A 15,410-nucleotide genomic window follows, 5' to 3' on the forward strand; every position below is an offset into this window, starting at 1 on the left:
TGCTTCAGTCACCGCTCCATCTATAGTAAGTGATGGCTGTAACTGCAACAAATGGTCCCTGCATTAGAGCCAGCTTTCAGATTCTCCCATTACAGAAATTGTAGCTGGTGATTGTGAAGTTCTATGAAGCACTGCCAATGGGGTCTTAGAAGAACTTGCATTGTCAGTGTGCCTCTAGCTCCTCCCTTCAAAAGGTGAATTCTAAAGATTCCATGGAGTAATCTGGAAGTTTAAAGCTTGCCTTCAGACCACAGATTTTACCCATCAACTATGGTTGTGAAGTTTATACACATCTGACAGACAAGTCAATGCAGTATTTTATTAACATACAAAAGTGCATTAAAACAGTTACATACTGAGGGTTATACATTAGTGATACTGGTTACAGTTAAGCTGGATTTGTGAAGACAAAAATAAAGACCAAGACAAGGGTCAATGACCGCCAACCCCCTTCACATCTTCCATGGTCTGTTGCCAGATACTGGCCCTCTGATTAAGGGGGAAAGCAAGGAGATGGAAAACAAATGACAAGTCAGTGATGTTTGACAGTTCAGGTGGGGTTTTTTTACTTTTTGTCTGAGCCTCCATCATCAATTTCTTCCTCCTTATCTTGGCTACCAGCCAGTTCTGGAGTGAAGTTACCTACCAGCCAATTTAGTGGAGTGTTATTTATAAAGTAGGTTATCATCTCATCCATACCATCCTTTATTTGTGTAATCTTGTCCTTAGTGGCGGTTAAGAGGCTGTCAGACATGTCTCTGAAGGAAGAGGCAGAGTGGAAGTTTTGATAGATATCTGCAGCCATGGCACTAATACTTTGAGCCTTGTTCTGAAGGTTTTGCTGAAGACCTTGGACACTGGAGACCAGAGACAGACATGTGCTTTGCAGGTGATTAGCAAGATGCCGGGCAATAGCCAGTGTGCGGGATTCAATTTCCTGTAAGGAGAAGAAATGTTATGTTTCCAGTACACAGATGATGCCTAGCATAAGACTCAAGGGAGTGTCATTACCTCTGCACCCTCAGTTTCTCCACCAGCATCTTCTCTGGAGCCTTTTGTCCACTCCACCCACTTGTTGTATATGTTCTCTTGAGCATCATGGATCTTCTGATTTGCATTATTTATGTTCTTTCTTGCATATTCAATCTGAAAAGTTGTATATAAGCAGGTGAGGTTATATGCACTACATTTGGCTTATTCAGGTACCCTGAAATATCCTCAATATCAGAGCCAGAACCAAGACTATTATGCTTGTCAGGCAAGTGTTTGTCAAATTTCAGAAATCTATAGCACTCATGAAAATAAGCAATGTTGTAATATCTTAGACCACGGGTGGGCAATTCATTTTCCCATGGGGGCCACATGAGAAATTGGGATGGTTTTTGAGGGTCAGACTAATGATTAACTCTGATAGAAAAAACAAAAACACACACCCAGTATAATACAGGTGTATATAGGGGTGAAGTATTATACTACACCCCTATATACACACACGTATTATACTACACCCCTATAAAACTACACCACTACACCCGCCCCCCATATACCACACCTGTAAAACTACATTCTCATATCCTACACCACAAATATTTGTCAACAGTTATCCCCCCCTCCCCCCATTGTCCCCACAGGTTACTAATAACCACTCACCTCTTTTTGTCCCCTCCTCAGGCACCTCCGTACAAGCCCCCCGCTGAGCAGCTTCTTTCACATGCCCAGGCTGCGCCGATGCTGTACTCCTAGGAGCCGCTGCTTCTCTCCGTACAGGCCCCGCCGCTTCAGCTTCTCATGCCGGGCGGGAACTTTTCAACTGACACACGCACGCCGTACTGATGATATCAGGGCGCGTGCGTGTCATAGAAAAGTGTCGGGCAGGGTACAGAGGAGAGATTCCTGCGTTCCGCTCTTACACTGTGTAGCGCTGCAGGATCTGTCCTGTTCCCTGCCCAGCACGCAGCATGTGATGAGGGCAATCTGACCACAGGCCTCCCGGAGCCTGTAGCTCTGGACAACAGGTCAGATTGCCCTCATCACTGACCGGCAAGCAAGGACGCCCTGAACCATTATCAAATTTCATAGTGTTAAAAACAAAAACCATATTCAGTGAGGAATTTCCCATTACAGAGGGGATCTCCTTAGGAACAACTGCAATCTCTTAAGCTGATCTGCAAGATTCAGCCAGACAGCATTCATATGAAAGCCAACCTATACACTGAAAATTTAGGACTGGTTTTTGGTTACATTTTAGTGCAAGATCTCTAATCTGCAAAGTTTTCCAGATAAGAATCAATTTGTTAAACTCAAGAAGTGTCAAATTACAAGTAAAAACAAACCACACGGCACCTTTTAGCAGAGAAAGGCAAGTGTGAATAGATACAAGCTGCTGTGTGTATAAGTGGGGCAATTCAAAAGATGCAAGAGTAGAGGCCTTTAATATTTGCACCAACCTTTTATGAATCACCCCTTGTACAGAATACAGAAGCACTGGTGGAGAGGGTTTTAATTGAGACTTCCCTACATTAGGCTGATAGCAATGCTTAGTCAAAGGTTTCAATAAATGCTGAATCCCATTTAAAAGGGGAGGGATGCCCACAGTAAACATTAAATCTTGGAACGTTAAATTCTGCAATTGGATAATAAACCTGCACTGAAACCTTATAGGTGCGCTGTTGCAATATTCTGTAGTGGCGGTCTTCTAATGTAGAGCTGCTTTACTGGGTGGGAGAAGCACAAGTCACTGAGTGCACAGACTAAACAGACCAGAGGAGAGTTTCTACCTCAGTCCTGAGCTTGGCCATCATGGACATTGTCACCTCTCCAGTTCTGAGATCCTCAGACTGGTAAGAAGTTATTAGATGTTCAGAAAGCAGCATCTACAAGACCCAGCTGTTGTCAGTTATGGGCACCTTGCACCTCTCCCACTGCCCCAGGGCTGAGAGCTGTGGTCTGTGCAGACTATGAACTGGAACACTCTGCAATGGTTAGACATAGCCATGATTGGATGATACACCACAATTGAGATACCACAGGATCATTTTAAAACATTCAATTGGCCCTTATGCCAAGATCTGTTGATTCAAGTGTACTTTTGTAGGACAAGTACATTAAACCATTTGTAGACATTTAATCTGAGGCATTTGATTGGCTCTAGGTTGTACCAGAAAAGGTCACCTTGTGGCTGATGGGCTACCATGAATATGTTAGTGTACCAAGTACACACATTTTATGATTCTATTCCATGTAGCAGCAATGGAGCCTAACCTTAATGTAGATGATTTCAGTACATTTGAATTACATGTACTAACCAGGTCAATGGTGTTCTGGAGCTGAGCAATGGCTTCTTGACTCCTGCATTTGGCATCCTTCACCCTGGTCAGGGCCTGTTGATAAGCACGCCTGCGGGCCTTAGTAGAGAGGGATCCCAGGCGCACGTAGTAGCCAGGCTTATCTTGGGACAGCTCAATGCCTTGTGTTTCAGCTGTGTCCTTCGCTATAAAGAAATTTGTAATGCCCAGATATTAACAGCTTAGCTGGATGAACAAAATGCAGAAACATTAAGATTGTGGTGAGAGAAGCAGCATGAAGCTGAGGCAGCCTCCTGTGATCTCACTGCATTTCTGGTGAGGTCTAAAATGTGATATTAGCCAAATCTAGGGCATTTTAGTTGGGAAGTTGGTTAAATTGGCAGTGACAGACCAGCCTTTCAAAAGGTCACAAGAAAGGCTGTGCCCATTTATAAAAATGGAAATTACCCTTTAGTCAGGCTAGTTTTTTTGGACTGAAACCAACAACTCTCACGTACCCTGTCCACAAAGGTAGGCAAGTTTCCCAGGCTGGGTCACCATTGGCTTGCTAGGTTTTGCTTACCTTGCTCTTCATCTGTTTGTGGCAGGTATTGTTCCAGAAGACATTCAGACCTAGTTAGTGCAGAGTCCACACGGTCGCTTATGATCTGCACTACACGGCTTCCCAGAACAGTATTAATGCTGCCATTTACAACAGCCTTAGTCATCTCCACACTCTCCTGCACAGCTCCCTTGGTTTTATCCACTACTCCTGTGATACTATGGATAACAGCATCTCTGGCACCAACAACTGCTTCTGAGGCATTAGCCACAACCTAAAATGTACAAGATGACACCTCTAAAATGACAGTAGGTAAAGTTTAAGGGGGGGGGGGTGTTGTCCACTAAGACTGCCCCTTTGCCCCTGTAAAAATAAGCCTATACCCCATTGGTGAAGTTGCAGAGATGTCAAAAGCCACATTCCCAGGGCCATGACATGTGGAACCCGCGACCAATAAGCACCCAGTGGCTCCCCAACTGGACATTTCAGCAGGATGTGAGTGCTGTGCTGACTTCCTGCTCAAAAATGTCCAAAGGTGGGGAGAAGGAAGCCAGTGGGTCATCATGAGGAGCCTGGAGAAGAGTATAGGCACATTTATTTATGTGAGCAAACAAGGGGACTGAGATGGGGGTTGTTTAAGTAGTTGACACCTTCTTTAAGGCTCTACATGACTTCAGTAGCTTACCTTTTCAGAAGACTGATACAGAATAGGCAACCTTTCTTCAATTTTATCAAGTCCAACGCAGGCAATATTGTTTGCCAGAGCAACTGGGAAGGGAGAGGGGAAAAGAAAAAAGTTACATCTACATATTGATGACAGCAGAGTTCTGGCAAATACTGGCAAGGTGCTATGCATACTTCTGATGCTAGGAGAGAATGGACTGTAGGTTACAAGATACAGCCCTTCCATGATACAGGCCTTGTTTATGTTTCTAGTGTGAAGAATAAAGGTGAGTGAATCAGGCAAATTTGGAATTTGTGTGGCATCTCCTGGGAAATATGCCGAGAAGATATTCTATTTGAATTTAGGCGATGTACACATGCTGAATCTGGGTGGTGACCAAAAAAAAAAAAAAAAGCCTGTGAGTACAAAATGCAAACTGGGGTTCAAAAATAGAAATAAAAATGGAGTATGCTATACTTACCAAGTCACTGGTGTGGCTGTAACTGCTCCCGTGGCCTCATTCACTTCTGGGGCTACTCATAACCTTCATTTACATATGCACTGCTTCCCCTGCCCACTGGTGTGGTTGCAGTCAGAAACCCCCCCCCCTCCACTTAGTGACTGACACTTTCAGTTACTGACCAGGTCTATTGCACAGTAAAAACATAGGGTCCCCCTAGCACAGAAAACTTATGGCTACAACCTTTAGCCATGTGCTTATCTTTGCTGTGTTTCGAAATAGAAAGAACTGCTTTTAAAATAAAAACCCAACACATGTGCAGTCCCTCCCAATTTTGATACCCAAGAGCCCAGCAGCTAGGGGCTGGTATGCTCAGGCTGGGGAGAGTCATGCTTATTGGGCTCTGCCCAGGCTACAAATCCTACAGCTGCCCAGGATAGCTGACACTTCACCTGTCTCTTCCTGATTGCCCCGAGAGGGCAGTTGGGGTAATTGGGAGGGGGTGTAGTGAGTGTCAGCTCACAGCTGCCACTAAGACTTAAATTAGTAATGGGAGGCATCTGACACCCCCCCCCCCTCCTACATTACTAATCTGTAAGTGAGAAGAAATAAAAACCAAAGAGCTTTGGGTGGTTAACTTTACCTCAGGTTACTTCAGTGATCTCACCTGAGTTAATTGAGGTCTGGTTACCTGCGGTCACAGGTGGAAGGCAGTGGGAACCTCCAGCTGTAGCTGCGGTTAACCAGAGTGACGTCACAACTGATCGCGTGGCTCACTCAAGCCTGGCTAAAACTCAGTGGGCAGTCATGTTCCATGACTGCACACCAACTTGAGATTAAATTGCCCCTCCCCACCTCCAGTGTTTTTCCTGTCCCTTCAGGAGCCAGTTGCATGACAGGTGCTCCTAGCGTGAAGCAAATTTATCCTTTGGAATTTAAGCAGATTCAAGGATCACAGTCTCAGCCTTCTTGTCATGTGACCCAGGGACACCACCTCTTTAAGAAAGGTCCCTCAGCCTTCAATTGCTATGAGAACGGGCTCGGGGGAATCTCCACCCTCCTTTCTCCCTGCCAAGCAGTCCGGTGCTAACAAGTGAATGAGGTCCCTCTGCCATCAGAGCACCATCTTTAATGATGTGGTATCATGGGCAGGACTACCACTTTCCATAGAGGGCTCTTGGCATTGGAAAATAAAATAGCGAAGACTGAGAGGGGGGGTGGGGGGTCACTTCTTGATAAGCCTAATAATTTAGACCAAACTTAAAACTACACCTTAAAGTGTTCATTATTCAGTGATCTGTTAATCACTTATTAAAAACGTGAAATATAAGATACATATGCTACTTGGCCAAGCTCAAATGGACTGATGCAGTATGTGCGGCACAACAAACATACCATACATACTATCATCTTATGGTTGGACAGAGCCCCAAATTTCTCATAAAGGAGTCCCCTTCTGGAGAAATAATTGGATTTATTGTAATGGGACAAAATTGTAAAACCAAACCTTTTATAGTAGCTCAGGATCTCACTATTCACATTAAATGGGTCCCATCAAAGAAAAAGGAATGGTCTTACTGTAATTAACTGGGTACAAAATATAAGCTGAGGCTTCTTCTTGGTTATCACAATTTGACTTATACCAAATGCAGCCTTTTATATTGCTTGATCAATATGCATCCTAATATCCTAATCTATGCCCTGTCAGGAACAGAAATACAGACAGGATGCAGAGCATCTATTTAAGAAGACTTCCCCTGATGAGTAGTTATAATGAAACGCGTTGGGTGGATGCATCTTGATCAAGCAATATAAAGAAAGGCTGCATTTGGCATGTATTAATCAAATTGTGATAATACAAGAGGATGCCTCATCTGGTGGCAGAGAGCTCCATAGTCTACCTCAGGCTCACAAGAAAATCCAGGGTCTCTCTGCTCTCAAATGGAGAATCACTGGGATTAGAAGAGACCCTTGTTCCTCTAGATGTCCCCTGGTCACCATTGAAGGCTGTGTATATCTCTACACTAGTGACAATTATACGCTAATGGAGTATAGTCCATTCAGAATTCCTGCTGATGTTTCCCACAAGTGTGTGCATACAGGAGCGTGCACATGGGACCTGGAGAGCGAGTGCCGTAACTGACAGTAACAAGCCCCCACTGTTAGTGACAGCTGTTAAGACAGAGCTGTCACCGTGTACATGTCAGTCTGTAGGCATGGACCCCAACTTATGCTGTATGTCATAGGGGTGTTGCCAACCGCGGAGGCTGCCGCTGCTGAATTGTCACAAAGGAAGGCTACCAACCATATAGCAATACATTGTGAAGATTAGCTCAGGTAGGCATAGGCAAGGTCACAGGACGATACAGTATCTCCATAAAAAATCCCAGCCGGTTATGAAAAACCTGTCATAAACGGCAAACAGACATAACAGGCCTCTCCTGGCTTACAGCAAAAAACAGCACAACCACATACCGTGGGCTTCCAGTCCGATATGGTCTCTATTGGAAGTGTGGCGCCTGTACACACTGGCTCCTGCCAGGGAACAAAACTTGCTGTGGCTCCTTCCAAGAACCCAGAGACACTCTGCAGACTCCTGTCTGTCCCTCCACTCCAGGAGAGCTTTGGTCCAGTAGCCACAGCACTAACTAGCCTAGCTTGCACACTACTTCCAGCCTAAACCCAGACTGAATTCCAGAGCCCCGTGTTCAGCCTCCACACAGGCTGATACATCCAGAGCTCCCTGCTCTGTTCTCACTCTGCAGAACACACACACTGAGTCTCCTAATCAGACTGGACACACCCACAGGAGGAGGTCTGATTCTCCACACCTGCACAGCACACTGGGCTTATTAAAGGGAACCTGGCCCTTTATATGCAGAAATAAGCCTTTGTGGAACTACAAGTCCCATAGCAACCTCTTCAGTGTAATATCGCAGCGACCTTCACTGCGACATATAGCGACCATTTACCATATTGGTGGTCGCTACCTCACAACATATGCACATTTGTAACTCGCATGCAGCAATCCATAGATCGAAGCAGAGACCTTGCCATCTATGCCCCACACAAGGAGTCTCCGACACTCGGCCCGCAGGCCATATCTGCTCTCTGCACAGGGAACACTCCGTATGGAGTTTAGGAGCTACCTAATGATGCAGATGACATTCACGAAGATCACTCACCACAGGAAATCAAGGGTACTGGTCCTGGAGGCTTCGTCAGAACACCCACAGGTCCCGCAGAAGTCGTGGAGCCACAAGATGATTTGCCCTTCTGGCTATTGAGGCCGGGCAGGTCTGTTTCACTTAGAACGGTGACTGTTCATATGGCTATGCTGCTGGCGCTCCAGAGAGTGCTGCCGCCTTTCTGAAGCCATCCTGGGATGTAGGCATGAGCACCCGTGCTGCTCCTCTACCTTCCGGTCCCATAAAAGGTGCGCCCCTCCCCCCCCCCCCCGTTTCAATGCGCCCAGCGGTGTCCAGACGGCAGGCACCTGCCCTGAAACACCACCGCTGCTGCATGGGCGCTGCCATCCCCTTCAGTAGACGTCACGCAAGCACGCCTCCAGTACCCTGCATGCCCTGTGCGCGTCCCAGAGTGCGCCACATTCGGAAATCCTAGGCAGCAGGGGAGCGCAAGGGTGGTGGGGGGGGGGAGGGAAGTGGCAGTCCGGAACCCCTGATAGGCACTGCCGCAACCCCCCCCCCCCGGACACCAGGTTCCCCAAGGGCTGGTGGACGGCGCAGGACTCACCCTGCTTTTCCGGACACCGGACAGGGCTGGGTAATTACAGCTTCTGTACTTCAAACTTCTTACTTCAACCGCCGTATTCCAGAACAAGGTCTCCCATCAAGGACAGGAAACCAACTGACGAAGGGGAGAGGTACTGCCCTTTTATTTCAGAATGGTTTCCTGTCCTCGCTGGGCGGATCCCTCTCTCACGTGGTGCTGTCATGGTTGAGGGGAAAAGAAGGCATATTCAAAATAGGTAATGAGTGGCTTGGAAGTGAATGAGTGACTGTGGGAGCTTACAGCTGCACCAGTGACAAGGCAAGTATAAAGATTTGCTCCTACCCCTTTGTGCCAGATTCTGGTCCCAATAGACTAGGAAAAGGCAACTGGCCAGATCCAGGCATCAATCACTGGCCACCGAGTCGGCAGGGGATTGATCTGCAAGTCCTCCCATCACTAATTAGAAACTCTGCTACAAAATGCAAAGAAACATGCAGCTTCTGTAGTCATCACAATAATGCAATAGAAAAAACTGCAAATATAGCCACAGTAAGAATGAAGTCTCAGACCATACTGGGGAAGGAAATGCATGTAATATTGGTACCAAAACTGTGGTAAAATAATGCAGTGTGAGCATGTAGCCTTAATGTCTTGAACCCACAATGCTCCACTATCCAGACCCTCATCTCTGGACAATTGCAGCAGGAAATCCCATTTCTGTGAAAGGCTCAGGGTTACTAGAAGCAGTGAGGATTGGAAAGTAGACTATTCCTCTGCACCATAAAAGGCTGAAAAAAGACAAAAACACCAAACAACCCACAAGTCTGCATTCTGGAAAATACAGATTTGTACGTTTCAGTACTCCACTTCCAGATGAATTTGCTGATCTTCAGGACAAGTTGCCTTGCAACAACCCACCAAGCATTCGGTGTGCAGATTACCACAGAATGACATGTTTGACAGTGACCACCATCGAGATGCTAAACCTACTTTGAGGCTCGAGTTTCTGCAGGATTGGCATGGCGCTGGTGATGGCCACAGAAGTGATGCTCTTCACACTTTTCTCTGCGACGTCACATACAGACTTCAGGTAGGGATGGTTGTCTTTAGTGGTCACGTAGGTGGAGGACACCATGTCATATGTAGAGCTCACAAATGGGAGGTTTATCAACCTTACCACCACATTCTACACAAGAAAAAAAGAACAAATCACTTGTACAGTCTGGTAATTCCATTCAAAATAAATTTCATTAAAATTAATTCTTCCATGAACTAGATTAAATCCCCAGGGTCAGACTAATCAGTTTAGTCTCCATTTTACAACAACATGGCATGCTGCAATGATCACTGGATCCTAAAGATGCACCTAGGAAAAGGCATTACTTCTATAGCAATAAATGCTTACCAATAACAATCTTACCCAATTTCCATTGCCGCATCCATCCCCTCCTCAAGAATAAAACCTCTAAGGCTACATGCGCACGCTGCTTCTTTTTCGTGTTCACAAACTGCAGCCAAAACTGCACCTTGTCAGAGAGAGCCTGGAAATGTCACAAAAAATGTAGGTGCATTTTTGCTGCTTTTTTGGTGCGTTTTTGGCTGCAGTTTTGTCAATTGTTTCATGAATTTTTCAGTTCAAACAAGCCCATAAAGCTTGTTGAATTGGAAAAAAAAAAAATTAGAAATAAATTATTAAAAAAAACGGCGTGCGGTCCCCCCCAATTTTAATGCCAGCCAGATAAAGCCATACGGCTGAAGGCTGGTATTCTCAGGATGGGGAGCCCCACGTTATGGGGAGCCCCCCAGCCTAACAATATCAGTCAGCAGCCGCCCAGAATTGCCGCATACATTATATGCGACAGTTCTGGGGCTGTACCCGGCTCTTCCCGATTTACTCTGGTGCGTTGGCAAATCGGGGTAATAAGGAGTTATTGGCAGCCCATAGCTGCCAATAAGTCCTAGATTAATCATGTCAGGCGTCTATGAGACACCCTCCATGATTAATCTGTAAATTACAGTAAATAAACACACACACCCGAAAAATCCTTTATTAGAAATAAAAAACACAAACACATTCCCTCATTACCAGTTTATTAACCCCGACAAAGCCCTCCATGTCCGGCGTAATCCAGCATGCTCCAGCGTCGCTTCCAGCAGTGCTGCATGGAGGTGACCGGAGCAGCAGCAGACACCGCCACTCCTGTCACCTCCATGCAGCTAATGAAGACAGCCGCGCGATCAGCTGAGCTGTCACCGAGGTTACCCGCGGCCACCGCCGAATCCAGCGGTGGCCGCGAGTAACCTCTGACAGCTCAGCTGATCGCGCGGCAGGAGCGTGGAGCCGGCCGGCGGCAGGAGCGTGGAGCCGGCCGGCGGCAGGAGCGTGGAGCCGGCCGGCGGCAGGAGCGTGGAGCCGGCCGGCGGCAGGAGCGTGGAGCCGGCCGGCGGCAGGAGCGTGGAGCCGGCCGGCGGCAGGAGCGTGGAGCCGGCCGGCGGCAGGAGCGTGGAGCCGGCCGGCGGCAGGAGCGTGGAGCCGGCCGGCGGCAGGAGCGTGGAGCCGGCCGGCGGCAGGAGCGTGGAGCCCGGGACTTTCAGCGGCGGCGGTGAGAGGGGTCCATCATCTCCCCTGTGCGGGGACCGCAGTACTTCGGGGAACACAGGGAGGACGGGACTACCAGCGGCGGCAGCAGCAAGAGGGAAAAAAATCAATGTTTTCAGCTGCCAATGTCCATCCCCCTCTCGCTGCCGCTGCTGATAGTCCCCGTCCTCCACATCATCTCCCCTGGGGACAGCGGTACTTCGGGGAACACGTGGAGGACGGGACGGGACCACTTGCCTGACCTCACTTCCTGACAAATCACCTGCGTTTTTGCTAGCAAAAACGCAGGTAAAATGCACCACTTTTGATTAGCATGCATTTTTCCTGCGTTTTTGATGTCCTCATTGATTTCAATGGGTGACAAATGTTGACAAAAACGCAGGAAGAATGAACATGGTGCATTTTTTTTGTCACAAACTTTGAAAAAAAAAACGCTGACAAATAAACTGCAATGTGCGCATGACAAATCTGACTTCTCAGAGACTTTGCTGGGAAGTCAGAAAGTTCTGCTGACAAAACTGCAGCAAAAAAGCAGGAAAAAAAGCAGCGTGCGCATGTAGCCTAATTATGCTGGATCACAGGAGTGCGGGACCTGAAGGCCACTAACAGGGTAAAGCATATGGACTGAAGGCAACAGATCAGACAGGTTTGGGGAGAGGGGGAACCATCTCTTGGGATTGTGCACTGGATGTCACAGCCAGGTTCCCATGATACCAAGTGACCACTGATGAATCCACTGCCAGATTACTGAACTGTGGACAGCAGTCTGATCATTGGAGTTCACACTGGGGATTGCTGTGCAGCCGTGTCCTGCAATCAGACAGGGTTCAACTGAGGGCTGCCTGCTGCTCAATTAACTGAGCTGAACCATTGCTGGATTGCAGGACAAAGCACCAGAGCAGTCCGGTCATGGGACTACATCAGGATGAGTTGTGTTACATCTAATGAATGTGCCATGTCTGGGTTGGCTGCAGGTTAGTATTTTTAGGCTGTTATGGGGCAATATCCACAGACCTTCTGAAACTGAATAACCAGCAGTCAGCTTTACCATGGATTGGTTAGAAAAAAAAGAATATAAAAAGAAATACAGCACTTTTTTTAATTTAAATAAATTGGGTGGATCTTTATTTTTCATAAACAGCCACAGTAAGGCTGCTTTCACACTACGTCTTTTTAACATGCGTCCTGAAATTATTCCCCCCCCCGCAAAAACAGATCCAGTGCAAATATGTTTTCACTTCAGTGCATTTGCAATGGACTCGCGTCCACATGCATTTGCGTGCGTTATAGTGAGGATCCAGCGACTTGCAGTTTAACTTTTTTCAAAAACGCTACTTGTAGCATTTTTGAGCTGCGTCCAAATACTGCAAATCGCTGGATCCTGACTAAACAGCACGCAAACGCATGTGAACGCTGGCATGCTGATACAGGATCCTGCTTGAGCATGCCCAGAAACCAGCCTGGCGTGATCAGTCCCTCTCTCCCCCTCCCCCCTCCTTAGAGCGGTGGACGCTCGTAACCAAGATAAATATCGGGTAACCAAGCAAAGCGCTTCTTAGTTACCCGATGTTAACCTTGGTTACAGCTTACTGCAGTTGTCAGATGCCGGCTCCCAGTCCATCACGTTCAGTTCCCCTCACTCCCGATCACATGACTTCAATGCCCGCCCATAAACTTCAAGTGACAGGATCCTGGAAAATAATACATGCGTTTTTCTTTGCAAAAACAGGATCCGCTTTCACACCAAAAAAACGTTTGAGGCATGTTAGAAAAACAGTGTGAAAGCAGTGTAAAGCAGACCCCTGGAGGCTGCAGCTAGTTTTACCCCTGCTGGTAATCAAAAATATGGCAAAACCACATGCCGTTCATTAAGTTATTTTACACTACCATACAATAAATCACAGATACTAAAAGAGGGGGGGGCATATCTAGCAGTCTGCAGACACTGGCACACAGTAAGCAGGGGAAAAGTGAATATTCATGAAGCTTAATGAGCAGGCCAGGAGAAGTGTGACTGCAGTGTAATCTTCCAGGAAATATGTATAAGGCTGTGCCCACGTGTGTGCGCTCTGCACCGCAACGTCCGCTTCAGAGCGCAGCTGAAAAGCTCCGTTCTGAAACTTTGCCGACTGCAGAATTCGTGCGCTCTGGATGCTGCCACTCCCTATAGACAGAATGGAGACAGCATGCAAAGCGCACAATAGTGACATGTTGCTTTTTAGAACGCAGTGATTTGGCAGCATGCAAATCGCTGCGTTCTAAAACGCAACGTGGGCATGGATTATGCACAAAGATTGCATGTGTCCTGCATCCCCTGCACAGTTACGCTGCAGTGCAGAACGCAGCGTAACTGCATGCAATACGCACACGTGGGCACACTGCTCTTAACCCCTTAGCAGCCACCTAGCCCTTACTCCAACCATTTTACAGCACAGAAAGTCTTATCCCCATTTACGTCTATGGGGTTTGTTGTCTTGGGTCAGGTTTCGTTTCCAGATATAACTTCTCATTCCATATTAGACAAACCCAAATGTGCATGGGTCTGCTCATCTCTATTAAACAATTAATCAGCATGTAGGCAACTAGAGATGTGCTGTCAATCATAATACGCAGATAATGGTTTATCAGACACTTCTAAATATGTCATGAAGACCACCTTGTCTAAATGAGCCATTAGAGAAAAGTGGAGAAATCCAGACTTCAAAACCAACTAATCTGTTTACATGCCCATGCAGCTTTCAGAGACAAATCCAGAAGACCCCTCACATTAGGAGTCTGTTCATTTCTAAATAAGCCTCACTTTCATATGCAAATGAGGCTGAAGGGTTATGGTAGCCTTCATGCCTTTACCATTCCAGCTCTATTCCTCCCCCAGCACCACCTCTTGCTAGAATGAGCCTCTATGCTGGGTAACCTCAGGCAATGGAGCTCTCAATGAAGTAGTAAGCGGTGGCACAGAGCTGGAGTGACAGGTGTCAGATCCACAACCTCATTTGCACATGGATTAAAAACACTGATTTCTCAAAGACTGGCCATGTAAAGGTTGTGCTGAGCTTGATTTCTGGAATCTACATGCACATTACGGGGGTGAGAGCCTGCTGACAGATCCCTTTACATGCATCACATATGCATTAGATCATCTCTGAAAATAAAGAATTCAGGACCCTCACTAAGGGGTTAAAGCTGATGAGCCGCACTCACTGCAGCACCTGCTCAATGCCAGCACTGACCACAGCACAGACTGCAGGTATAGGAAGACACCCATAGGAGCACAGCCATTTCCATCAGTGATCAGATCATGTACTGCTCTACAGCTCCACACAGCGCTACAGAACAGTCCTGGCCATAATCCTCACATGGAAGCACCAACACCTGGAGACCTGCACCAAACCCGACCTGAGGTGGGCACTGCCAGCAGATCCTGTGCACCTGGGGCACTACACAGCCTGGCACCAGCAGATGGCAGATACCAGAGAGCCTCCCACAGGGCATATACCAGGGGCACTGAGGAGCCACCTACTGCTGCACTAATAGTGAGGGGCTCAGACCCCACAGTAAGGGGCAGAGTATAAGCTCCACTACATCTGCCCCCTCCATGCCCAATATATACCAGGGTGGAAACATTACCTGCTGCTGCTGTTCCACTGTCTCAGCCATGTTGCTAGGAAAATCCCTACAAAAAGTAAAGCACACGGTCATCGCCGAGAAAGAGCAAACACCACCAGAGATCTCTCCTCTAATCCCAGCACGGGCTGAAGCCGCCACCCACCTGCTCACTACAGCCACTGCCTGCCAGAGAGGAATGAGTCAATGAGCGCTCCTCGGGCGTCTGCGCTCTTATAGGCGGATAACCACGCCCACCTGACTATGCGCGGTCTCCGGAGGCTCCCTGCAGTCAGCTGACTGGTGACGTCACAGTCTGCTCTCCTGACTGAGGGCGGCTGTGCGCGGCGTGCAGGGGTCACGGTGTGACTGACAGTTGTGTGGTGAGGCCGGTAACGGGGGCGTGTTATGTGCTGGAGGAGCCTGTACACAGGGCAGTTATTGTGGGGATAGTGGGAGTGGGGTCTGGCAGGGCCGGCTCCAGGTTTTTGTGGGCCCTGGGC

General features: G+C 47.5%; 1 protein-coding gene across 1 annotated transcript; it reads right to left on the bottom strand.

The window, feature by feature from the left end:
- Positions 1 to 316: 316 nt before the first annotated feature.
- LOC142296048 (perilipin-2-like) lies at positions 317 to 15,158 on the bottom strand. Its single transcript, XM_075339256.1, has 8 exons — positions 15,074 to 15,158; positions 14,932 to 14,977; positions 9,696 to 9,891; positions 4,532 to 4,614; positions 3,868 to 4,120; positions 3,306 to 3,490; positions 1,012 to 1,146; positions 317 to 937 (listed from the first exon to the last, which is right to left on the bottom strand). The coding sequence occupies exons 2-8, from the start codon at positions 14,959 to 14,961 to the stop codon at positions 566 to 568; spliced, it is 1,254 nt and encodes a 417-aa protein (XP_075195371.1). The 5' UTR covers positions 14,962 to 14,977; positions 15,074 to 15,158; the 3' UTR covers positions 317 to 565.
- Between the last annotated feature and the right edge of the window lie 252 nt (positions 15,159 to 15,410).

The sequence above is a fragment of the Anomaloglossus baeobatrachus genome, chromosome 1, assembly GCF_048569485.1.
Source record: "Anomaloglossus baeobatrachus isolate aAnoBae1 chromosome 1, aAnoBae1.hap1, whole genome shotgun sequence".
NCBI lineage: Eukaryota > Metazoa > Chordata > Amphibia > Anura > Aromobatidae > Anomaloglossus > Anomaloglossus baeobatrachus.

Coding starts and splice junctions, on each gene's coding strand:
- LOC142296048 (XM_075339256.1), bottom strand. CDS start 14,961: ATGGCTGAGACAGTGGAACAGCAGCAGCAG. Junction 4,615..9,695: donor GCAGAAACTCGAGCCTCAAA/GTAGGTTTAGCA, acceptor CTCCCTTCCCAG/TTGCTCTGGCAAACAATATT. Junction 1,147..3,305: donor TCCAGAACACCATTGACCTG/GTTAGTACATGT, acceptor ACAACTTTTCAG/ATTGAATATGCAAGAAAGAA.